We start from the raw sequence: 23,532 nt of genomic DNA, 5'->3' as shown, positions 1-23,532 counted from the left end.
TCACGTTCATGTGCAAGACAAGCCATATATCCCACTTCCACCCCAGCTATGCTAGCGCCGGCTTCTAGATAGTGGTCATCATACTCGCATTAGCATACCACGTAAGTAAAGGATTATCGCCGTTCCTGACCCTGGTCTCCTCGAGAATGGCCCAGCTCTCAAGGAAAGCCTGATGTTTCGAAACCCTCGTTAGCTTGCCTGTGATTGCGCGATAGATGTCCTCCATCATGGCGAAATCCGTTGGGAAGAAGATATCAAAATACCCCTGGTGCACGAATGGCGTGGTGACTCGGACATTGCGGCGCTGGTAGCGCGTCTGCACGACCGGCGCGTTGTTGCCCGGTATGGTATCTGGGAGGTAGTCGAAATCTGAGAGTACAAGCCGGTGTGCTGGGAAGTATTGGTGCAAAACGTCGAAGAATTGCATTAGGTATGTTGGGATGTATTCTGGGATCGTGAGGTTAGGTGCGAATGGGAGTGAATAGCGAAGTTTGCGGAGAAGCCTTGGCTGCGAGACAGGTGTCAAGAAAGGGGAACGGGCTGCGACTTCTCGTACGCGTAGGTAGCGCAGAGCTATCGGGTCGAGTTCGCGGTCGTATATCTCGTGGAACTCGCCCTGCTCGTCTATCAAAATGCTGCCTTGAAGTGGCTCTTCCGTCTCGGGGTCGTAGCGAAGACTGTCGTGCGGGAAGTTGTCGATGACTTCTAGCGCGAGGAAGAAGCAAGGAGAGTGTACATATTCAGTCCAATCGAAGATAGAACGGTTGATGACCTGTATATGTTGCATATGTTCGCGACCGTATGGTGATTGTCGGATGTTGGTCATCTGTAGGGAGGCAAGCGATGCGGAGATCTCGATAATTTTGAATTTAGTCCGGGAATAGACCTCAGGCTCATTCTCCCAGATATAGTCCAGAATATTGCGCATCATAGTACCGTTTCCAGCACCCATTTCGTATATTATTAAGTCATGGTAGGGATACAGAGTCATTTTATAGTTGGTGACCAAATATCGAGCAATAGCTTCACCGTAGTATGGGCGAAAGAGTTCGGTTGGTGTATGCCAGAGCTGACGAAGCTCGTCTGGTTTGATATCATCCAGGGCGTTCTCAAAGTCAATGTAGCTCAGATCCACCTGCCTGTTGAACTCAGCCCCGTCTTTGATGCTGGGGAAGTCAAATGGTTCTCCGGGATTGAAGATGGTGGCGTGCTTCGTGAAGTAGCCGTAACTCGGGTTGTACAAGCTGTCTAATATGCTTCAGTCTCATCTTCTTTCAACTCAATTTTTCTGCCATACCTTCAATGAAATCTCTTGTGTACATCTTCACTCGCCGCGGACGATGGGTTCGGCGGCGGAGTTCGCGTGCAGTGATGCGGGGGAATTCTTGAATCTCGCGAGTCATGTCTTTTGTCAAGAGATCTGATCTCTGCTGCCAGAAACTTCCGCTCTGACCCTTAGCTTGGCCTCTCCGACCAAGGACGTAGGATCGCCGAAGATGGAGAGTGGGTGATGCTGTTTTCTGGCTCCATTGGCTGAAGCTGAGTGGGCATTTTCGTGAGGGTCGCGCAAGCTGTTGAAAGATGCGGACGATGGCCGGCGAGTCCATCCAAGTCCAAGACAGCGTGTTGTCCAAGAAAGAACGCCACAGAATTACTGAAGTCGCAGGCTGGTAGCCACTGGTCGCAAGAGCTGCAGCAATTGTTTCCTTTGCGGATGGTGGATGCTCCTTCCCCAGATTCGTAGTCTGGAAAAAGGTTCCTCCACTTCCGGGGGGGTTCAGACCCGGATGGTCGGAACGATGAGAAACTCCGGCCCTACTACAAGTAACCTCCCTGAGTCTCTTCAGGCTGGAACTTGAGTTGCTGAAGAGACCGCTCGAGTCCTTGCTGCTTATCCCTGATGCTCAGGTGTGCCGTGTGCCCCCTGATCAACTGCCCCCCGGCACTATGAGTACGCCCCCCTTGGCCACGACTCACGAGGACCACCATCATTGCACCAACTACCGGGTATTATTATTGCTCGAAGATGAAGGACCTGTATGGACTCCCCGGGGTCTCGTGCTCATTACCTAGAACTTAGCATGGCCCGTGTCCAATTCTTGGTGTCCAACCCTGACCTTTGGTGACCCAATTTCGCAGCCTCAGCTGTTGACTCAGCGCCTCGGTGCATTTACAGCCATGAGGCTTCCTATCAAAGATGACTTTAGTTCAAACACAGCCCCCACCATCCTTACTTACAGCTTCTACTACTGAGAGGCACGGCTCGATTCATATAAAATTGTTGACGGCACTGATTGTACCAGTGTGCCGTGCTGCTTGGATTGCGATTGTCCTCGCACATATCGTTCCGTAATAGGATCAGGAGGAGTAAGCACGTCGCAGGTACCTTTCCCATATCCTTATCTGAACGGCCACTTTCCCCGTCGAATGCCTCAGACCCCCGGGTGGTGCCCACAGGCACATGAGTTCCTTGCCAAAGCATGGCCTCAACCTCCAATTTCAGCCCCCAGGTGTGTTACGTGCTTTCCTGGGGGCCGCTGGAAGACAGCGCAGAAAGCAGCCAATCTGGTCAGCCGACAAAGCACAAATGAGCAGCCTCTCGTACCTCCGACTTTAAGCCACCTGTTGTAGCGATGGGACTCGCTAATCTCACCCTTGGAAACTCCGTTGCCAAGCAGCCTAAGAAGCACCACATTGCGAACATGACTGTCCTGCCCCAGTCGGGTGGTTGACGGTTTACTAGGTGAAGTACCATTTGCGCGATGGGATTTGTGGGTGGGTGTCGATCAAGTATGAATTACTTATCCAACCTTCTGGTCGCAGACTTTTGCACGAACGCCAGATGGGACACTTTCTTTTGACTTCGTTTCAAATCTAGAGCCTCGAGATGTCGGATACACGAATATATTCTGGTTTCTGGACAGATCATACCAGAGGTTCGGTCGCTGGAACAGCGTTGACAGTCAGTAACCAACCGGGACTATATGTGATTGCGTTCCTTGCCTTGTGGGTGCGATTAGTGGGCAGTCACTTCTGGACCATCCTCTGCTTTGTTTTTCACCAATTACGAGCCAGTCCTCATCCCCAGGATGCACTTCATCATCAGCACCAATTTTTACTACGCAATTCCCAATCAAACATTGGAACCCTATGGGACTTGACCAAGGTTGCTTGGTACTGGAAGTCTTCAACCCGAAGTTTCATGCGATCCTTTCCGCTCCTTGCATTGGCGCTCTTCCATGCTTTTCTGTTCACTGCCGCTGCCTTTTTCTCATCGCAGGTAGCCTCGACATCGAACCTTGTCCTTCTGGAGCGGGACGCGGCTTGTGGGTACTTGATGTTCCCTAACCAGCTCGACACACTCGATGAGACAAAGCAAGCAACCGAATGGTACATTGCGAACAAAGCCAATGCTCAATGGGCACTCAGCTATGTTGAACAATGTTACGGCTCGAATGCCAGCACGAGTAACTCGATGTGCAACACGCTTGTTCACCGCACGCTGAATCTAAGCTCGAGCACGGTAGACTGCCCATTTCCGAATGCCACAATGTGTCGAGACAAGGCTTTCCAGGTTGACAGTGGTCATCTCAATTCGGCAGAGCATTTGGGAATCAACTCACTTCCCAGGGACTCACTTGACTACAGAGTGTAAGCGTTTTGACTGGGTGTGGATCTAGTTGCGGCAAAGCTAATAGCAGGTCAGTGTTAAAACTTGTGCTCCAATACATCATGAGGGATTCTACTTCTATAATTCCAGCGGGGATGCAGTCAGCAATGATACCGATACCCAGTATTACCTGAATTTTGGGCGGTATTATTCCAGACAAAATAATGCTACATTCTCTTTTCGCCGCAGCGAGCTGCTCTACCCAAGTCGAGCATATAGAGTTTCGTGAGTACCCATGCGCGGTATTATCTCCTCTCAACAAGCTGACTTTTATATCCAGGTGGACTCGAGCAAAGGCCCTCGACTCTGTTGGATCCAGTTTCAGACCCATCGATGGGCTCAATCGTACAGACGGCGATGTAACACTGGTTCTGCTGTTCAATTTTGCCGGGTATGCAGAGCCGGTTGAAGATCCATGGTTCCTAGCTGATGACAAAACCGAATATGTCTCGGGTGCCACGCGGTACACATCACCATCAACCATTTCAGTCGTAAGTATTAAACATGCCAATCATGTTGGAGATCCTGGCAGTCAGCCCTGTCTTGGCTTTTATCTTGAGCCGAACATCTACTTGTCAGCAATTGTACCGATTCACAAGTTGTTAAGGTGAAGTGGTCCAGATTGGTGCGCCAATTTGTTGGCAGTCTACGAGTTTTACTCCTATCCAGACAGATGATAGAACAGAACGCAGCCTGCAGTTTCCTACTTGTGTTACATAAGAACGACGCTGACATGTCAATGCTTTCTTAGATGGGGTGTGTTGAACAACATGAATTCTGCCTTAGACCCGGCAATTGTTCTGGCCTTGTTGGCCTCGAAGAATTAGGCAACTACCAGATCGACACCGATCGCAGTAAAGCGCAACTTTCCGTTGCTCGACATATGTTCAATGCCATACAATACAGTACCCTCACATACACGCTGGCAGCTGTAGGAACCGATCTTCTAAAAGCATCATCTGGCATGGCTGGAGAGCAACGGACTGATCATATTGGACTTCCCAAAGACCAATGGAAACAAGAGATTCTATATTGGGGCCAGCACTCGGTCACCAATCTTCAAAGAGCCCTCCAGTCATATGTGAAAGGGCCCGCTCCAGCGGACTCACCATATCTTGCGAAGCCTGATGAGGATCTTCTTAAAGACTTCGACCCTTGTGCTGCTCAGGTTATTCGAGACCCAAATCACTATTCAATCAACGTCTTTGGGCTTTATTTTACACTCGGCTTGGGCCTATTCGTCATCGTGTTGAATTGTTCCCTGCCAGCGATTGTCTCGAAGCTGCAGAGTTGGAGCCGCACCACAAGTTATCGCCACCAGCAATACGAGCTTGACAATGCTTTTCAAGTGCAAAGACTGGCCTATGAAAATCTGGGGCTTGGCCGCTGGACCTCATTGGAAAAGCTAGTCCCGGTAACGCAGAAAGGGGAAAAGTTCGGACAACCGGTTAGAGCATCAAATGCTCCATACCACTTACGAAGCTTCTCACAGACACCCCTCATTTCCCCTTATCTTGGCCAGCGTGGATTGTCATATCCTCCATCTCAATACTCCAAAGTATCGCAGGAGGAGGATCCCTTTCAATCGCCGAACTATAGACCAACTCACGTACCATGAGATTCGATATGAGCAACGAGTAGGAGTTCTTGAATTTAGCGCAGGATAGGGTTAGTTAAGACTTTGATATTAGCGGCCGTCTGCATTTGGGCATGGAATTTTGCATTGATTGATGTTTGGGCGAACTTAGGCTATGGCACCAGCAGTCTGGTAAGGGCACATATACCCACCCATGCGATGTTTGTCACAGTGAACATTTGATAGATCTGTCGTGCGCTTTGGGAGGAACTCCGATGTTGGCATTTTCAATCATCACATCACATATTTGCTGTATCCAAGAATATATGCCATGGCACGCTTCAAAAATGGACATAGCGCATACGCAGACATCAAAGTTAGAATTAGTAGGAAAATTCAGGACGCACGTTTTAAGTACAAGCAAGCCCTCGACATCGGAAACCGGCCCTCACATTTGGCCGAAGTTCGCCCGTCATATAAATGTCGCCGGTTACAAAATAATCCCTTTCCACACCCTAACTGGAGCCCAAGCAAGGAGTCGATGTGAGCCAAATCTGCCTGGAAAATCGTGAGAAGTCAGAGCTACATTGTTTAACTGCAGCCCACGAATCAGATAAGGTACTACCAGCCACGCCGCATCGAAGCACATGAAAAGCCGCACTGTGAGTCTTGGATCATAAATCGAAACACACGGCCATTCACTGGCACCCGAGCATGCCATGGGGACTGTCCCGAGAAGTCGTCGCCAGTTTCAGCGCGGGCATCGCCCTGGCTTTAATCCTCGAGCAACTACGACAGCGCTACCTTGACAGCAAATCGACATCAGAATTCTCGCCAAGGTCATTATCATCACACCTCGCTCTCATCAAGGAAGGCCCATCGTCTATAGGATCATCTACAGGACATGGCGAAGAAGCATCGTCATCGTCAACGCTTCGCCCAGTAGGCAGTGGCATCGAATCGACGATCGGCAACACACCGCTCATCATCATCAAATCCCTGTCCACACTCACGGGGTGCACGATCCTCGGAAAATGTGAGTTCCTGAACGGGGCGGGCCAGTCCCCGAAAGACCGTGTCGCACTGAGCATCATCTCGCGCGCTGAGGCGCGGGGCGACTTGCACCCACACTCCGGGGACACCATCTACGAGGGCACCGTCGGCAGCACGGGGATCTCGCTTGCGACGCTGGCGCGCGCGAGGGGCTACAAGGCGCATATCTTCATGCCGAGCGACCAGGCGTTCGAGAAGTCGGATTTGTTGTTGAAGTTAGGTGCGGTGGTCGAGAGGGTCGAGCCCGCCCCAATCGTCGACCAGTTGCATTTCGTGAACCGCGCAAGAAATGCCGCCAGGCGGCACACCGCAGACCCAGAGGTGCGCGGGCGAGGCCTGTTTGCCGACCAGTTCGAGACGGACGCGAACTATACCGCGCATTTTGAGGGGACAGGGCCTGAGATCCTCGCCCAAGCCGGGGGGGAGGTTGATGCGTTCGTTGCTGGTGCCGGCACAGGCGGGACGCTGTCTGGTGTGTCGCTGTTTCTCAAGTCGAAGCTGCCGCGTGTTCAGGTCGTGCTGGCCGATCCGGAGGGCAGTGGCCTGTACAATAAAGTCAAGCACGGGGTGATGTTCCACAGTCTGGAACGTGAGGGGACGCGGCGGAGAGATCAGGTTGACACGGTCGTTGAGGGAATTGGGTTGACTCGGTCGACCAAGAATTTCGAGGTTGGAAGGGAGGAGATCGATGATGCTGTGAAAGTCACGGACGTGCAGGCGAAGAACATGGCGAGGTGGCTTGTCGAGAACGACGGTATCTTTGTAGGGAGTAGTAGCGCAGTCAATTGTGAGTCTCAGTCTTTGCTTTTGCTAGTCTTCATCCGAGGAGAAGCAAATCTTGCTTTCAGGAGGCGAAGGGGTTGCAGGCACAGTTTTTCTCATTATGATTATGTCTCTATGCTAACCATTATTCATTACCAGGTGTGGCCGCCCTTCAGACGGCCCTCAGACTCGGTCCCGGCCATAGAGTTGTTACCATACTATGTGACTCTGGCATGCGTCATCTTTCGAAGTTTTGGGCCCAAGTTGGGGATGTTGGCGGTGAGGCTAAGACCACGCTCGAGGACATAATCGAGGGTTGCGCTTTGGCCTGAATAAGTGTCGAAGACATTATATCATGGCCCAGCATTTAATCCTCCTCTACCTGCTCATGCTTGATAAAGAGGGGATCCTCAGTTGAGCCTCGTCGGTATTTCAGGACTTGTAGCCCAGCCCCAACCTTGGTGGACTGGGCAGATGGCTTTTCAGAATTTGAGCCAACATGGCTTTCCTTGTCCTTGGATGGTCGAATCGCTCCTTGCAGCTCCTGCAGCCATATCTCTGCCATTTTGCCTCCTATGTCGGTTTCTGTCCGGCCTCTGAGAAGCTTCGAAAGCGTGCCGACATCTCTTCTAGGATCCTTGCAAAGTTTATTCAGAGTTCTCAATTCCTCCGATGACCACTCCTTGGTCTCTCTCTCATCCTCTGGTGCGATTCGGTACCTGTCATAAACCTGCTGCAGACCAGCCCCAGCTTTTCTTGTCCGCAGTGCTCCGCAGTCGGCAATTTCATCAAACGAGAGGCCAGCCCCTTCATGTAATTCTACCATTGTCCTGAAGTCGGATACGATCAAGCGGGCATTTCGCTGACGTCGCCAGGTCGATTGTCGGTACTCAAGAATGTAGGGCATGTCGTGGACATCATCGACTTCATCTCGCTCTAAGAAGCGACTGACGAGATTTGTCCAATGAGAGACCACTCCGGCGCGAGCCTTATATTGCTGGCCACAGTAAAAACAACGACCTTGTCGCAGAGCCTTTACTTCGTCATCAGTCTCGTCTCCGAGAGAGGTCTGGGAGATATCTCGTTTCTCCTGCATCCTCTCTGTTTCCTCCCCGGTTTCCAAAGACGAAGGTTCGCCATTGCCATCATCTGCATGATCGCTCGCAAACCCATCTTGAAGAGGATCTTCTGATTCTGCACGAAGCAACCGGAGCACGCGGCGGCGATGGGTATCTTCAGCTTTCTTTCTAGGATTCCTTGTCCGAGGAACTCTCCAGACGGAGTCGGACGGTGTTGAAAGAGGTAAATCCGAGGGCTTCTGATCCTCCAGGCTTTGAGGTCGTTGTAGCGAGGGCAAGTTTGGGGGGGGTTGATGCATTATAGGAGGAGTCGGGAGCTTTGGGGGGATGATATTTGAAGGAATTCGCCAGGCTGGTTCAATATGTGCTTCGGCATTTTCTCTTTCTCTTTGAAGCAAGTCAATCACTTCGTAGCCCACCCGTGACCCATACCTAGCGAGGATGGCACTTTCTTTTCGGTCCTCACTAGAAATGGTGGGGGCACGTAACAATGCATCTTTGGCCCGGTAGCCAAGATGATGGCCTTTTTCTGTAGTAGATGGAGCTTCGAACAAGGAGTCGGGACTAGAGTCACGCTGGGTAACCGGGACATCGAACAATGAATCGGTATCTGACTCGGACTTTAAGGAGACTGGGTCGAAGTTGGGTACGGACTCGTTCCCGCGAGAATCTGGAGGAGTCGCTAAAGACGTGCGCGAGGGTAGTGGTCGGAATAACTCGTCTTCGGTGTCATCTGAGGTCATGGAATTGTCGCTCAGAATCAGAACGGTGTTTTCGGCGATTTCCTCAATGCTGGAAAGGACATTGTCGGCGTCCTCGTTGAAGTCAGAGTCCTCGCTATCCGGCGCCTCTGTCATGGCTCTGAGAAAGGCCTTTCCTCTTTCATCCTCCTCGTCAATGCCAGGATCTGTTTCAGTAGCCATTGATTTCAGGTGTCCATTGTCGACCAAGACCCTTCCGGAAACAAGATCAATTTCATCGCCTATGCCGTCGAAGTCTTTAGAATATTTCTCAAATATGGACTCGAACCTCGACTTGAGCAGGCAGTCGTTCTTGTGGCGCATCGTATCCAAGTCAGCATCCAGACCAGCATTGGGGGCGTGGTTGGCGAACATGGAAAGGCGGGGTCTTTTAGGGAATGGTTCGTCCATTTTGGCTGTCGGCAAAGCATGAATGATGGATGGGAAGGATAATCAAGCGCGCTGAAGTCAGTAGCAGCGCCGAGGTAAGTCTGGGGGACGAAGCACCGACATGAGCGGGTAGAATGAGACTGGGTGCATGAGGTGCATGAGGAGGGGAGTTGAATTACTCCGAAAAGAGCCCAGACGCGTCTTGTCAATTGTTCAGCGTGACTTCCACGGGCACGTCGGCCTCACCGGGCAGAGGCGCGTGCCTGCCGAGGAATGGAGAATGGCCAAATCGAACATGGGAGGAAAGGTAATTACGGCTGCAGCTGCAGCGTTGCGTCATTTGATTTCCTTGTCCCTCCAACACCAAACACCCATTAACATCCTCCAAGGCTCCCAATCTTATGAACAAACACATCTCTCACTGGTTCCATCTCATAGTATGATCTCGAAATGTACTGTCAGAAGTGCAGACAGCCACTTCGAGCTGATGCGACCCTCGGAGGTCTCAATCCCGTGACCTTCGATGTCCTTGTCGGTCAGGACATTCCCTCATCTCTCTCGTGGCATCCTGGCTCGTGACTGACTTCCGTTACACCAGGGTCGACAGGCAAATCTGTACAAAGCACTACTGCTCTGTTCTCTTTGAACTACGCCCAAGAACGCAAGAGCGTTTATGACCGAGCGACCCAATCTCCAGCTTCTCCCATCCACAAAAGAACCATCCCGCCCCCTCAGGATGACCCAGCTTCAACGTTCCGCAATGGCGCAGACAATCCCAAGCCAGACATGTCATTCATCGAGATAACCCAGTCCCAAATTGCAATTCCGGATAAGGACCATATCAATAAGCGGAACCAAAGTCCTAATGGACAACTGGATTCCCATGAGGAAGAGAATGGTAGGGATTCTTCCTTGTACAAATACCTCGCCAAAACAGAAGCCTTATTCTCCATCCTCTCCTCTCGCTCTGATATTGATCATCCCATATGTAACGAGTGCACCTCTATTCTTATTGCCGGCATGAAGTCACGATTTGGTGGTGCCACCCGAGAAAGAGAAGCATATTCGTCTTTCTTAAGAACAACTCAACAAAACGTCTCCGCTTCCCATACGAATGGCTTGCAATCTACACGAGAGTCGCAAAGAGCTTTAAATTCTCTTTATGAGCAATTGGAGCGGACTGAGAATGAGGTTGAGACGCTCAAAGCAGAGATAGGCACTTTGGAGGATGAGACACACAAGTCTGAGATCCAGGAGCAATGCTTCTGGACCACACGCAACTCAGTGGACGATCATTTGAATCATGCCTTTGTCAGCCTATCAACCGCGCAGCAGTCTTTGGTTCATGATCAACACCAGCTCGAACGCCTCCAACGTACCAACGTCTATAATGATACATTTTGTATTGGCCACGATGGCTCCTTTGGCACTATCAATGGTCTTCGTCTGGGACGTCTCCCGAACCAAAACGTCGAATGGGCAGAAATCAATGCGGCATGGGGGCAGGCCCTACTCCTACTTGCTACGGTCGCTGAAAGGTTAAAGTACACCTTTCGTGGGTACCGTCTCAAACCACAGGGCAGTACGTCACGCATCGAAAGGCTGGAATATCCTCAGCAATCGCCGGATGCCACAAGATCCATGAACCCTCGCGATCGCGCACATCACTCGGTGGCAGCAAACCCCGAGCCCAAAATCACTCCCTTAGACCTGTTCAGCAGTGGTGAAATGGCCATTGGTCGAGTTCTGAATCATCGGCGGTTCGACAACGGCATGGTTGCGTTTCTCGACTGTCTATCGCAACTGGGCAGATATGTCGAACGAAATTCCACTGTAGACATGGCTCCCAAACCTTCGTTGAACAAAGCACTCCCTTTGCGTAACACACCATCCAAGCCAGTTCTGCCCTATAATATCCAGAACGACAAGATTGGAGACTACTCTATCAAACTCGGCATGGGTTTTGGGGATGCGGAATCGTTCACCCGAGCTTGCAAATACGTTCTTACTTGCTGCAAGTTCCTCCTAGCATATGTCAGCAATTTGGAAACCCACCGAACTACTTGACAGCACTATCAGCTTCCAGTTGACGCACAAACCAGCCTACCGTTGAATCAAGGTTGATATAAGCATTTAGCAAGCACGTAAGTCTCAACGACTTTTCGTTAGCCTTGGTTAAGGTCAGACCGGACGGATGCACGAATGCAAGCTTTATAAGCTTTACAGCACTAGCGACCAAGGAACATGGTTCCAGGTTTGGATCCTCCAATGAAGCAGAGTTGAAAGCGAGAACATCTGCCCTCGTCAATGGCTGAATTTTGTGTGTGAGGGGATGGCACCCGGTGGCGCCAATTGTAACTGCTGACTACAAAACGCACCGGCTCACTAATCCTGCAGAAACTACAGCGTGGGTACATGAGTACTTCGCGCAGTCGCATTCTCCCAGGAGCACTCACTTTGACATGGCAACGAACTTCTTAAGTTCGGAGGCGATCTTTCCCACGCTTGACTGGTTAAGTTGCCTGCTGAGGTATAATGGAGACCAGCTGTCATGCACCCCACCTTTATGTCCTCGAGAACTGGAGATCACCTTGAATGCCTCTCCTCGTCATCAACAAGGCAGTCTTTAGTTTTGAACTTGATTGAGACAGTTTATCTGTTGTTCGATCGGCCCGTACAAAAATGTCTCCTTCAGATAATCAACAGAGGCTACATTTTGTCACCCTCACCGGGCCGATTACATAAGTCTTTGAATAGTGACAACCACCAGCCTCTAACGGTCCTTGGTGACGCGGGGTTATCTTAGACAACGAAACAATCCAGGCTGGCAATTCTCTCCAGCGAGCATATCTGACGACATGAGAACTCATGTTTCTAGATTTCGAACCACTAAAATTCCTGGTAACTTCAAGACGATGCAACGCACCAAAGGCGAAGAAAGGCAGAAAATGTTAGAACCCATCCGCCTAAGCTTCGGAATCATTGCTTCAGCTGCCAACCTTGAGCGCGATCACCGATCCCCAGTATCGCCTGTTCATGATCTGGATATGGTGGATCCGTTCCAAACTCTTTCGATCGATTTCTCCGACTCAGAAACCTTGAGTCTGCTGCAATACTACCATGTCTCATTTTGGGCGAATTTGTTTTCCTGTAATCCGGAAAACGTGGCTGTCTACCGCTCTCATGGACCCTGCCATTGTACACGCAACTTTGGGCCTGGTAGCGATTCACTGGCGAGATGTGTTCTCTTACGACCTGTCAAAAACGTATTTCAAGCATCGAGGAGAAGCCATCAAGATAATTGCGCATCGCATGAATAATATGGATCAAGCAATAAGTGATACTACAATCGGGGCTGTGGCCACACTATCCACCTCTGATAACGAATTTGACTGGTCTTCTGAAGTCCAAACAGTGCATTCTGTAGGACTCTCCAGATTGGTTGCCATTCGAGGTGGGATCCAGTCTCTGAGAACCAACCGGTATATCCAACGAGTGGCGGCATGGGCTGATTTACTGCATTCGTCTCTTCACAGTACTAGGCTTAGTTTGGACTTGCCATTCTCAAGGACGATAGGATTGCAAATGAGCCCCGAAGTTGTCGAGAAGATCGATCCAATCGCCGGCGCTAAATGGCTATACTCGGGTGAAGTAAGATTGCAAACTCTGCCATCGCTAGTGGCCCAGATCATTAAAGCACTACGAGAGTTGACAAAAATGAAACTCTCATTGATTGATGATCGCGACGAGGCAGTCTGCAAGCGTTTCGCCGATTTGCTATGGAGCCTTTAGCATAATATCGTGGAACTTCAAGACATATCCAGAAGGAAACCGAAAATCTTTCGCTCAACGCGACTTTTGTGGGGCGCATCCATGGTCTGCTCTATTGGTTGTGCCGCGATGATCCTTTCTTATCTGTCCTTCAGAGATCTAGTGGCGCCAATTCTCTTTAACAAATTGGGTGATAGCTTGAGGCTCCATCTGTCAACTATACTTGTCTCGCCTGCCGAATTGGCAGAGGATTTCCGAACGACCGAATAGGAGCGGAGTCTGGAGAATGGTTGGACTGATATCTTCAATTGGCCCGGGCTGTCAGTATTGCTATGGGTTTTATACATCGGATGGAATAGCTCGAACTACCATGAGCAGAATAGATCATGGTTTTCAAATCAAATTGCTCTAGTGTGTTGGCAGAAGGAAGTTGCGTCGGAAGTGGTGCTCCAGGAACAAGTTCAAAGGGTAGTGCCTCAACAAGCGCTCTTAAATTTGAAAGAATTATGGATGACAATAAGCCCTATTCTGGTATCGAAGAGATCTACCTGTTAGTGCTTAAAGTCTTCTGTAGCTTTCACGCAGAGCAATTTAACAGCCACTGAGGTGGGATGATTACTCCTATGACACATCGTCCCTGGTTGAGCACCAGTGAAGTGCTAAAATTGATAGCTATGCACCTTACTCAGTTGTGCTGGCGCAGGCTACACACTTGAGAATGAATATGTTAATTACCAACAAACATATTCTAACGACAGTAGTGGTGGTGGGAGTGTCGCACTGTGTAGAAGGAATAAGGTTATTAGATAAGCCAAAAACCACTTTACGCGCAAACGCGTCAAACACCAGAGGAAATCGCATCATGACCACAGGCTTTTGAGTACGCGAGATGCCATGTGGTACAGAGTTCTAACTGTGCCAGCTGCCTACACCAATTCGCAGCATCGACAATCGCGACAATATGGCTCGCAGACCTGTCCCAGTTGAACAATCTGACTTCGAGAAACAGCGACTAGCAAATATCGCCGAGCGCGATGCGCTGCTCAAAAAATTGACTCAAGAGGCGGCGGCCTCTGGCCTCTACTCGAAGCCGGCAAATGGTGGTCCTCAGAGCAGTGCTAAACGAGCCGCAAAGCCTAAGCAGCCGCCGGCGAAACGCGTCAAGAAAGAGATCGATGTCACACCACGAAGGTCGTCAAGCCGTTTGGCAGGAATACAGGCAGACAGCGAGGTCGCCAAAGAGAAGGCTGAGAAAGAATATGAGCAAGCCAAAGAAGTCGAAAGGCAAAAGAGACAGAGGGTCACAGGGGATCTCAACTTCGCGGATAGCGGTACGAGTGGTTTGATTGGCACAGATATAATTCTCAAAGGCGTCGCGAGGCCGTATGCGCGGACGTTCGACGACGCAGATATCAAAGAGACCACCGATAAGGATCTCAAGAAACTCCGTGAGAGGATGTCCTCGCTGGAGATCTGGGATGCATGGGATCCCAGCCGAATCAAGATCACCCCTGAGCGGGTCTACTCGATGGCGTTCCATCCCACTGCAACGAAGCCCATCGTCTTCGCGGCGGATAAGATGGGCAATCTGGGGATCGTCGACGCATCACAGCGACCTGTGAAAGTCGTCAAGCAAGAGGAAGAAGACGAAGAAGAAGAAGGCGACGACGACCCCGACCCTGAGATCACCACCATAAAACCGCACACCAGAACTATCTCCTCCATGCACACCCACTCCTCGAAGCCAGAAACACTCTACACTGCGTCCTATGACTCCTCCATCCGAGCAACAGACCTACAGAAGGGTATCGCCGTCGAGGTATACGGCCCAGCGTCCAGAGAAGAGGACGAGCCGATCTCCGGCATTGACATGGCCGCATCTGATCCCAACACGCTGTACTTCACGACCCTGAACGGCGGATTCGGGCGGTACGATACCCGACAGTCGCCTTCCAGCGTCGAGCTATACCAGCTCTCAGAAAAGAAAATTGGCGGGTTCTCCCTCAACCCAGCTGCGCCGCACTACCTGGCTACCGCATCTCTCGACCGGTTCATGCGGCTCTGGGATCTGCGGAAGATGGCGAAAAAGCTTCCAACGCTGGTTGGCGAGCACGAATCACGACTCAGCGTAAGTCACGCGGCGTTCAACACGGCCGGCCAGGTCGCGACGACGAGTTATGACGACACGATCAAGATTCACTCATTTGGTGTGCATGGCAAGGCGGGCACCAGCGCCCTCGAAAGCATGAATACGTGGAAGCCAGGCACGACGCTTGAGGAGGATGTCATGAAGCCCGAGATTGTGGTCAGGCATAATAATCAAACGTATGTATGAGAGAGAGCCATGGCGAGTCAGCCTTTCTCGGCTTTTTCCAGTCTGTTTACTCACGCTAACAAATCGCGAATGTACAGCGGTCGGTGGGTTACCATCCTTCGCCCGTTGTGGCAACGGTATCCTGAAGACGGGATCCAGAAACTCGTGCTGGGCAACATGAACAGGTACGTTTGTCCATGCCCTCAGCGGAGTGGAATAAATCATCTTCCCCTCCTCATTTTCTCGTCCCCTCTTCCTTATCTATCTATCTATCTACCTACCTACCTATCTACCTGCAGCTCCTAATCCAGTGTCCAACGCGTACAGATTCGTCGACATCTACAGCGCCGACGGCACGCAACTGGCCCAGCTCGGCGGCGAAGGAATAACCGCCGTCCCCGCCGTCGCTGTCTTCCACCCCACCAAGGACTGGGTAGCTGCCGGCACGGCGTCCGGGAAACTGTGTCTTTGGATGTGACAACGATAAAGTAAGCAAAAGCCGACTGCCATGATATGTTTTCCTACTTGCTAAATGGTGGATCTGGCAATTAAATAATCTTTGTCTTGTATTACCGAGCGGGCGGCACCTGGACGATGGAAAGGGGTTCCTGATGTCGATTCTTATATGTACAACCTCGAAAATCATACATGTAACATTGTTATAAGACCATACCATGTACACAAGTACCGAATTTCGGCCATTCAGCATGTGTCGGCTTGCCCTGACTGGCTACTATGTACGAAGGGATTTAATCAACTAGCTACCGTGAAATCTGAGCTCCACCACACCGCGCTGCAATCCATCGGTCCGTCAAGCTGGTCTAGTTAGTTAGACTCGGGAGCGAGGAAACAGGTTCCTAAGTCAGAGGTCCCGAAAGCCCGCTGCCGTGGGCAGATGGTACAATGGGGGCGAAAGAACGAGAAAGAAAAGGAAGAGAGAGAAAACTCCAAGGAACAAGCGCCCTCCCCAACCCACGCCAGAAACGCTCACGAAATCCACTCCATCCCAGGTCCGTAAACTCCAGAAAACCCCATATACTGGGTAGGTGAGTCCTCTCTCGACAGGCACGCATAATCGAACCCCGTTTGCCGGCAGACCGAAAACATCGACAAACTAAAGATCAAGTCCACCAGACCGTCCCGGGCACGGCGCCGCCGCGAAAAAGACGTTTCTCAATCCTGAAAGCTGCTCAGCGTAAGAATAACAAAAGCCAGCTCGCCCGCCTCGTTCTTCAAGGGCGTCCAATGGGTCGCGAACTTCTCGAAGCCCATGTATCTCCGCGTGCACATGGTGAGGTCGACGGAGATGGCGTTTCCGAGCTTCAGGGCGGTGCGCACGCGGGATTTATACTCACTGCTCAGCTTGGTCGCAGAGTGAACGGACAGCCAGCGGAAGATATCCATCCCGACGATGTGCGAGACGGAGTTGTTGGGGATCGGTCGGGCTGGGTAGAGCAATGTTGCAACCCCAGCTGAATGGAACGATATGTAGAAGGTCGAGTAGTTTATTACGAGGAACTGTGTGCGTGAGCATGAGAATGTCAGTGGTTTTGTTTATGGGTGGTTAGAGATTCGCTTCTGGAAAAATAGCCGGAGTGTATGGGGGAGGGGGCCACCGGGGAGATGACAGGGCTGGGACGAGGGCATACCTTTGAATAAGCAGTATAGAAGGTATCCATCTGCCTCCTTAAATTCATCTTCTCGTTCTCCATTTTGTTCAAGAGTTTATCCTCCATCCCCGGTGTAAGATGCGGTTCGATCGTCCCACTCTTACTCCTGAACGTCGCTAAGAATTTGCTTGCGCGTGAAGGGGTTTTCTGTGGCTGGGACGATATTAGTCCGTCAGCGGCTTTTTCATCAGTGTCGTTTGACATGGCAAGGATGCGTAACACGTCCGATTGACTGTGGATCGTTGTTGAACAATTGATCTGGCCTCCTAGAAAGAACACCACATTTCCGGTTGCGTCAAAGAGAGGGGTCATGTACAATAGGTTCCAGAAAGGTTCGCCCGTCTTCTTATGATTAAGGAGTAACTCCACGATCTCTTCTCTTGTGCTGATGGCTTCACGCAGCCGCTTGACTGCCGCAGGATCTGTAGCCCGACCCTGCAAAAACCGACAGTTTCGAGGTATGATTTCATTGCGGGCATAGCCTGTGACTTTCACGAAGCCGTCAGATGCGTAGACGATAGGGTTGTCTGCTTTGCTAGGATCCGTCAAGACGAAACAATCACCCAGGCCAGCATATTTGCCCCGGTCGCCTGCCAATGCCTTTACCGCGCTCATTGTCATTTGATGTCGCACGAAGCGCGGGTAGATATCCTCCGCAACCAGTCGTTCGATAGAATTCTGTGAGTCGACGAACACAGATTCAAGCTTTGGAAGAGTAGTGGTCAAGACAGACTTGAGATCCTTGTTGACCTTCACGAGTACACTCTCCGAGATGTTGATTTGGTTCAGCGCATTCACCGAAATATAGTTGCGATGGATTTCAAACATGTTCTTTGCGACTTCGCTCAACAAACTGTTGTACCTATCAACTTTTTCAAGGAATTCCAAATTCTCACCACAAAGCTGTGATTGACTATACTTCAGGAGCTGGTGAGACGTAGTGGGATTGTGAAGTACTATTTGAAAAACTTCCTGTGCAAAGAAGTCAGGGAGCTTAGTTGAGGAGGAGACGGTGACAGTGGTGTTATGAGAAGTACGCGAGAAAGTGCTTATAGAAGGTTCGTATGAACTCTTTTCGTCGATCGAGTCGAGGTTGAAGTCCAGTTTGCGAAGCTCTTCGAGGTTGTCCTTTTCCACGGGCTGACCACTAGGAGTTGCCGTTTCCAAGCTGCGAAGGTCTGATGACTCTCTACTATGCTGTGGGCTTCGTGTGGCATTATTTCTGAGAGCGCTGTTCCTCTCATCATTAGACCTGGACGACTCCGATCTTACTTCATGACTGGGTCTCGGTGTTGATTTATCCTGTGTTTCTTCAAGTGAATTTGCTGCAGTCTGGTGTTTCGTAGTCGACATTGCCCGAACGTCGTCGTCAAAGGTAAAGTCCCGAGTCAATCGGGTCCTGGTTAGTGGAACAACTGGTGGATCCATTCTTATTGAAGGCAATCAGAAGAAATGGACTTTGGTGTACTCAAACTCAAAACAAACTGTTTCCAGCGCAGTAGCAGAAAACCACGAAGGCTTTGGCCAATGTAAGTCGGAAAAGTCAAAACAATGTGAGAGAGTCACCCCGTTCTGATGACGCATGGACAGTACTGACAATTTGTACTCTGTTAATACGATCCACTAGAGGTCCATGATGGTCATTCAGAGCCGATCAGGTACCAGGAAGGACCCTGCTCTGGCCGTCTTGATGTCCAGCCACAACGAGCGGGAGAAGGGAAGTGGAACATAAACTTCTTGGACAGCCAAAGAAGGTCTTCTGAAGAATTGAACCTAGACAACGGGAGGCAGCGGGAATACGCTAAGGGGTGGTTCCCATGTTAACTCGGGCCTGCCTTCAACGGAGGGACGGGATGGAACCTAAAAGGCTCCCAACGTTGAAACCTTGACTTTGCTCGTGTTGAGAATCTTCGACTAGGCACATTCAACTGTGGATGAAGGCTGCTTTGTCTGAGAGAAATCTTGGAATGGGTGGGGGTAATGAAGCACTTACAGGGATGGTCCTTCAGGCTGAAGATCCTTTCCATCAAGGATCAGGAACCGGGAGCCAGGGTTTGTTTGGACTCGAAAACTTTTACTGGCACCGGATTGATGGTAAAGTTTCGAAGTACCACCAGCTGTACCGGGTTCTGGTCGGGCAGATAGTGCGTCTCGTCATTGCAAAGCACCAAAGTTCAGTTCGTCGGAATGAGGCTTTGGCACTTCGTTGCAACGGTCGTCAACGGCGCCGCTAAGTAATCCTTCAAGAAGCAGCATTTGGAAGCTGCACCGTTGCAATTAGTCAAGACTGATTTGGAACGTGTCTGTAGCAAATAGTGAAATCTTCCTAGGCCTAAGCGAGTTCGGCTTGAGCTCGCCCCGGAGGTTGGTGGTTATGGCGACGATATTCGTTATCTAAGACCCAGACTGAGATCGAGATGGAATGTGGCATCTCGCCCGCGTAGTACATAGCAAAATGTTCTGAAGATCGACACTAGCAGTATGACAGCTGCAGCAGCTTGGGTCTAAAGGCCCGGTATTCAGGGACCTTTCCCCGCCGAGGCGTGGCGTTTGAAACGTGGATGCCCCGTGGCTCGCTTATTGACTTAGCTGCGTTGATCAGGCATACAGCTGACAGCTGAAGAATTGATCCCTCGACCTGGCGCTGCGACCCTCGCGTCCGAGCCTGTGTGATCCAAAAGACTGATTGGACAAATTTGCAAAACATGCGCCTTTGCTAAGTTGTGTTTCTGACCCTTTTGGAGTTATCATCAGCCTTTTTCGCTGATGCTGGCAGAGGCAAACGTCTGCTCACGTAGAGTAGACAGGCTAGAGCCCCGTGTGCCGAATGTTTACTTCGTTGTGCCATCAAGTCCGGCACGTTTCGAGTCCGGCCCACCACGTGTAGCCACGTTAAACCTCATCTGCAGCTAGATCAGGTTCAAGTGAAGAAATCAATCAAGCCTGGCTGACTGCCTACGGCCGGGTCCATCCGAAGCAGGATGTCGCTAGCCTTCATAGGGTCTGCAGCCACAGCACATCGCAGAAAAGATAGACCTCTACCAACCATCTTCGTGATGAGTGTGCATTGGGGATAACTCGCCTTTTCTGCAATACTTGACGACTCACTAGGCTGTTCATCAAGTGGCACAGTCGATACCTCTGATGGTTCTGAAGGCAAGGGAGACACCCAGGATCTTTTGCATATCCAGATCTTGCAGAAGGCGCAATTGATGAGCTCCGCACCATGCGACAAGAATGCTCACCGCATGATCACCTCTTTCAACCCGCTGTCCTCTGTCTTGTCACGTCCTTTCTTGTAGGCAGACACGAACCCTCTGAGAATGGCACTTAAGGCTGAAATGTGGCCCGGGGCAACGTCTTTGTCCTGGGTGTAAGCTGCAATAAGGAATAGCTCGAGGTGGGCAATGAATTGACTTATGTCTCCATTAGTACCCCGGCCAGAGACATTTGCGAATTCCCAATCAATGATGCCGATACTGGGGTTCTCAGGACGATTTTCTGGATTGAGCAGTACAGTGCCTGTCCAACAAATGCCTATGACAAAACATCGTTCTTGCTCTGTTGTGTCGCGGAAAAAACACGCTTCGATTGTGGAGAAGAGAGCTTCAGCCTCATCAAACCTGAGGAGAGAAGGGAACAACAGCAATTGAGATCTGAGAGGCTTGATGACATGCTCGTGGACCACGGTCTTCATTTCAGGCAAGGAAGGGAAGCCACTCGATCTGTCCGGACAAGCAACCAGATCTTCAGTGGTTGAAGCTCCAGGGATGAGTTGATGAGTGCGTTGTGAGTGCAGCAGCGCGAAAAAGCTTCCGTATCGACGCCCAAGCCTTTCGAAGAATATTACCTCATTCTCCACAAGCTGTTCTCCCAATCTATGAGAGCGAGGAACTGGTTGAGAGGTTTGACAAGTATTGCCGGGTCCAGGAGCGTACCCACCGAGCTCACGGAACACTCTCGACAAATCTGGCAGTGGACCAAGGTCTGAGAGAATGAGCACATGATCAGTGGCATCGTACAGCTGGAGTCCGGGGACCCTGATCCCCGTCTGATCCAGGACCTCATGTAGAGGTCCGGGCTTTTGGCCATCGAGGGTAAAAGAGTCTGTCGTTGAATTCCGTGGATCTCCCAGGAAGAGTGCTAGAGCTGTTGCTTCAACCAACTGGCTAGAGTCAAATATTTCCCCTGATCGAGAGGTGAAGTGTTCAACTTGCTTGTCGAGTTTGAGGAATGTGAGTGCCCTCACCCACTTCTGCTCTATGAGAGGTTGCATGCTTTAGTATCAACGATCTATGGCCCGGAAATGTGCCTAGATGCAAATCCAAATCCCTAGAAGTAGGTGGTGTTCGTCCTACCATGGAATCTCTCAAGGCCACTTTGGTCGCCCGCACGGTGAAGTTGATGACACCCCGGTAAGTTGACCGACATGGTAGATGTACGCAGGATCCAGCCGCTCAAGATAGGATTTGAAGTCGAATGTCATTTTCATGTCTTTTCCGAGAGAGAATGACGACGGCGACTGTCAGTAGTAAGTGCTAGAGTGTGACGGCTTAGCCTGATGGTTGCGTAGCCCAGCAATGCTAGGATCAAGCAGTCTGATGCCAAAGGCGTGTGTCTAATGAGGTTCATCTATCGTCGTCAGGGTATTTCAAGGAAATAAAAGAAAGCAAGCTTGACATGCATTGTACTACATATACCCTTTAGTAACGATGCAGTACGAGATACCCAGGTATTTAGCGTGGGGTGGGTGGTGAGATATCAACATCGGCATCGACGCAATCCACACAGCAGAAAAGCGGGCGTCAATCCCTCAATCCCATTTCATCTATTGTTCGCGTTTCCTAGTTCTCGCCAAAGCTGCGTCTCTATCATACGTAAGAGGGTAGACCACTAGTTAGCCTTGATAGTGATACGCTCTCACAGTCTATTCATACTCCCCGAATGCAACCCCACTTCAACCAGGTATACACTGTCCAGTAACCTGCGCTCAGAATTGCATCTCAGAGTCATAATCCATGCGATCATACCCAAGCTCAAATGGTGCATCGGCCATGTCTGAATCGCTTTCCTTCATACGTAAAATACTCATCTTATCATTTGCCGTATCTCCAAGGGCAAGGGCAAGCCTCTCGATTTCGATTTCTGCCTTTCCTCCCGCCAGTTCCAATGCACCTAGCACCGTTCCCAGAAGCTCATCCAATTTCAAGTCCCTCAAAACTTTCTCGTAACGTTTGACTTTGCTTCTGTCCCACTCTTCTTCATATCTGTCATCTCCTTGGAATGATTCATCAGGGCGGACTTCGACGTCCTTCCATTTATTACGAAACTCTTTCGCAACACCGATGTAGTCCCGAGTATCACCGCTGCCTAAAGACTCGTGGAGAGGATTCGAAGGATGATCTAGCGCAGCCAAGAGGTTTGCGTGGAAACGATGGCCAGATCCGTGAAATGCATGGGAGTTGCCTATTATGCTCTCTCTAGCGGCAGCAGCAGGAACTGGAACTCTGGGATCATTCTCCTTCATATCTTTAAATGAAGCAGAGCTATCGATCACTATTCCCCATACACCTAATAAACAGACTAGGCAACGTTCAAGGAGGGCGTAGAACTCATAGAAGTCAATTTTGAATTGGCGCTCCGCTTCAATTGGATCGATTTCCATTTCATAACGACCTAGTGACGTTGTCGGGTTTCTCTGGGCCTGAGGATGGCCATGTGCTACAGCTGGTGCAGCGAATTGAGCAGATATGTGTTCCTGAGTCAGAGTCAAAGCCCGATGTGACCAATGTGTGAGACTGTTTGCCTTCCATCTCAATCGTCGAAACAAGCGCTGAAAGCGTTGAAGATCCAGCCGGCGTGTTTGGTACTGCCGCTGCGAGGAATTCAAGGGCTGAGATTCTTGGGAAAATGTGCCAATAGGTGGAGCCGATGTCGACTTCACATGGGGTATGGATGTTAGCGGCGTACTAGTAAGCATCCTGTTGCTGATTGATGGCCCATTCCAGGCGGTTCTCTGTGGCGATGGCGTTCGTGTGCTCCGTGGATATTCTAGTGGGACACGTACATCGGGATTGGCCCAGCGGGACGCAGTGAGGTCTTGCTTCCTCATTCTCAAAGTGTACAATGACTCTATTGCCTGCTCGATGATGGAGTTCTCAAACAAGGTCGAATGTGAGGTTGTGAGCGAATTCTGAATAAAGAATGATTCTTCGCGATTCTCAAGGGGCCGAGCCCGAGTAATATATGTTCCTTTAAGTACCCAAGGTGGTCACAGACAGTCTGGAGCAGACACCAGGCAATTCTGAAAGCTTTCATACGTGTTGCCTACAAGTAGGCGGCGTGTCATGCGAAATGTGGCTCTTTCCTTTGTCTTTGTGCGGTGGCACTTGCATTGACACCCTTTGTCCTGACTGGCAATTGACATCGATTTTCTTGCTAGCAAGCAAGTCGAGAGAGGCGCAGTGCATTACAGTGCACACCAGAACCTGTTGGCATTAAAAACAA

At 50.5% G+C, this 23,532-nt stretch overlaps 10 protein-coding genes across 10 annotated transcripts; 5 read left to right on the top strand and 5 right to left on the bottom strand.

Moving 5' to 3' along the window:
- Nucleotides 1-64: 64 nt before the first annotated feature.
- Nucleotides 65-1,607, bottom strand: A1O9_04247 (uncharacterized protein; the record flags this gene model as incomplete). Its single annotated transcript, XM_013406539.1, has 2 exons — nt 65-1,248; nt 1,298-1,607. The coding sequence occupies 2 exons, from the start codon at nt 1,605-1,607 to the stop codon at nt 65-67; spliced, it is 1,494 nt and encodes a 497-aa protein (XP_013261993.1).
- Nucleotides 1,608-2,887: 1,280 nt separating this feature from the next.
- Nucleotides 2,888-5,288, top strand: A1O9_04246 (uncharacterized protein; the record flags this gene model as incomplete). The annotated part of the gene is made up of 4 exons (XM_013406538.1): nt 2,888-3,651; nt 3,707-3,890; nt 3,967-4,161; nt 4,422-5,288. The coding sequence occupies 4 exons, from the start codon at nt 2,888-2,890 to the stop codon at nt 5,286-5,288; spliced, it is 2,010 nt and encodes a 669-aa protein (XP_013261992.1).
- Nucleotides 5,289-5,960: 672 nt separating this feature from the next.
- On the top strand, nt 5,961-7,393 carry A1O9_04245 (cysteine synthase A; the record flags this gene model as incomplete). The annotated part of the gene is made up of 2 exons (XM_013406537.1): nt 5,961-7,086; nt 7,221-7,393. 2 exons carry the CDS (start codon nt 5,961-5,963, stop codon nt 7,391-7,393), a joined length of 1,299 nt encoding a protein of 432 aa, XP_013261991.1.
- Nucleotides 7,394-7,608: 215 nt separating this feature from the next.
- A1O9_04244 (uncharacterized protein) lies at nt 7,609-9,291 on the bottom strand (the record flags this gene model as incomplete). The annotated part of the gene is made up of 1 exon (XM_013406536.1): nt 7,609-9,291. A coding segment is annotated over one exon (1,683 nt), but the record flags the coding sequence as incomplete, so codon positions are not given.
- Nucleotides 9,292-9,720: 429 nt separating this feature from the next.
- A1O9_04243 (uncharacterized protein) lies at nt 9,721-11,337 on the top strand (the record flags this gene model as incomplete). Its single annotated transcript, XM_013406535.1, has 2 exons — nt 9,721-9,805; nt 9,869-11,337. The coding sequence occupies 2 exons, from the start codon at nt 9,721-9,723 to the stop codon at nt 11,335-11,337; spliced, it is 1,554 nt and encodes a 517-aa protein (XP_013261989.1).
- Nucleotides 11,338-12,390: 1,053 nt separating this feature from the next.
- Nucleotides 12,391-13,062, top strand: A1O9_04242 (uncharacterized protein; the record flags this gene model as incomplete). The annotated part of the gene is made up of 1 exon (XM_013406534.1): nt 12,391-13,062. One exon carries the CDS (start codon nt 12,391-12,393, stop codon nt 13,060-13,062), a length of 672 nt encoding a protein of 223 aa, XP_013261988.1.
- Nucleotides 13,063-14,002: 940 nt separating this feature from the next.
- On the top strand, nt 14,003-15,833 carry A1O9_04241 (uncharacterized protein; the record flags this gene model as incomplete). The annotated part of the gene is made up of 3 exons (XM_013406533.1): nt 14,003-15,366; nt 15,454-15,540; nt 15,683-15,833. 3 exons carry the CDS (start codon nt 14,003-14,005, stop codon nt 15,831-15,833), a joined length of 1,602 nt encoding a protein of 533 aa, XP_013261987.1.
- A 695-nt stretch (nt 15,834-16,528) lies between these two features.
- Nucleotides 16,529-18,453, bottom strand: A1O9_04240 (uncharacterized protein; the record flags this gene model as incomplete). Its single annotated transcript, XM_013406532.1, has 2 exons — nt 16,529-16,873; nt 17,005-18,453. 2 exons carry the CDS (start codon nt 18,451-18,453, stop codon nt 16,529-16,531), a joined length of 1,794 nt encoding a protein of 597 aa, XP_013261986.1.
- Nucleotides 18,454-19,945: 1,492 nt separating this feature from the next.
- Nucleotides 19,946-21,301, bottom strand: A1O9_04239 (uncharacterized protein; the record flags this gene model as incomplete). The annotated part of the gene is made up of 2 exons (XM_013406531.1): nt 19,946-20,218; nt 20,282-21,301. The coding sequence occupies 2 exons, from the start codon at nt 21,299-21,301 to the stop codon at nt 19,946-19,948; spliced, it is 1,293 nt and encodes a 430-aa protein (XP_013261985.1).
- Nucleotides 21,302-22,015: 714 nt separating this feature from the next.
- Nucleotides 22,016-22,690, bottom strand: A1O9_04238 (uncharacterized protein; the record flags this gene model as incomplete). The annotated part of the gene is made up of 1 exon (XM_013406530.1): nt 22,016-22,690. One exon carries the CDS (start codon nt 22,688-22,690, stop codon nt 22,016-22,018), a length of 675 nt encoding a protein of 224 aa, XP_013261984.1.
- Between the last annotated feature and the right edge of the window lie 842 nt (nt 22,691-23,532).

Source organism: Exophiala aquamarina (assembly GCF_000709125.1).
Source record: "Exophiala aquamarina CBS 119918 chromosome Unknown aczIA-supercont1.3, whole genome shotgun sequence".
Taxonomy (NCBI): domain Eukaryota; kingdom Fungi; phylum Ascomycota; class Eurotiomycetes; order Chaetothyriales; family Herpotrichiellaceae; genus Exophiala; species Exophiala aquamarina.
Note: the sequence above shows the minus strand (reverse complement) of the source record. Positions and strands in the feature narration are given on the sequence as shown.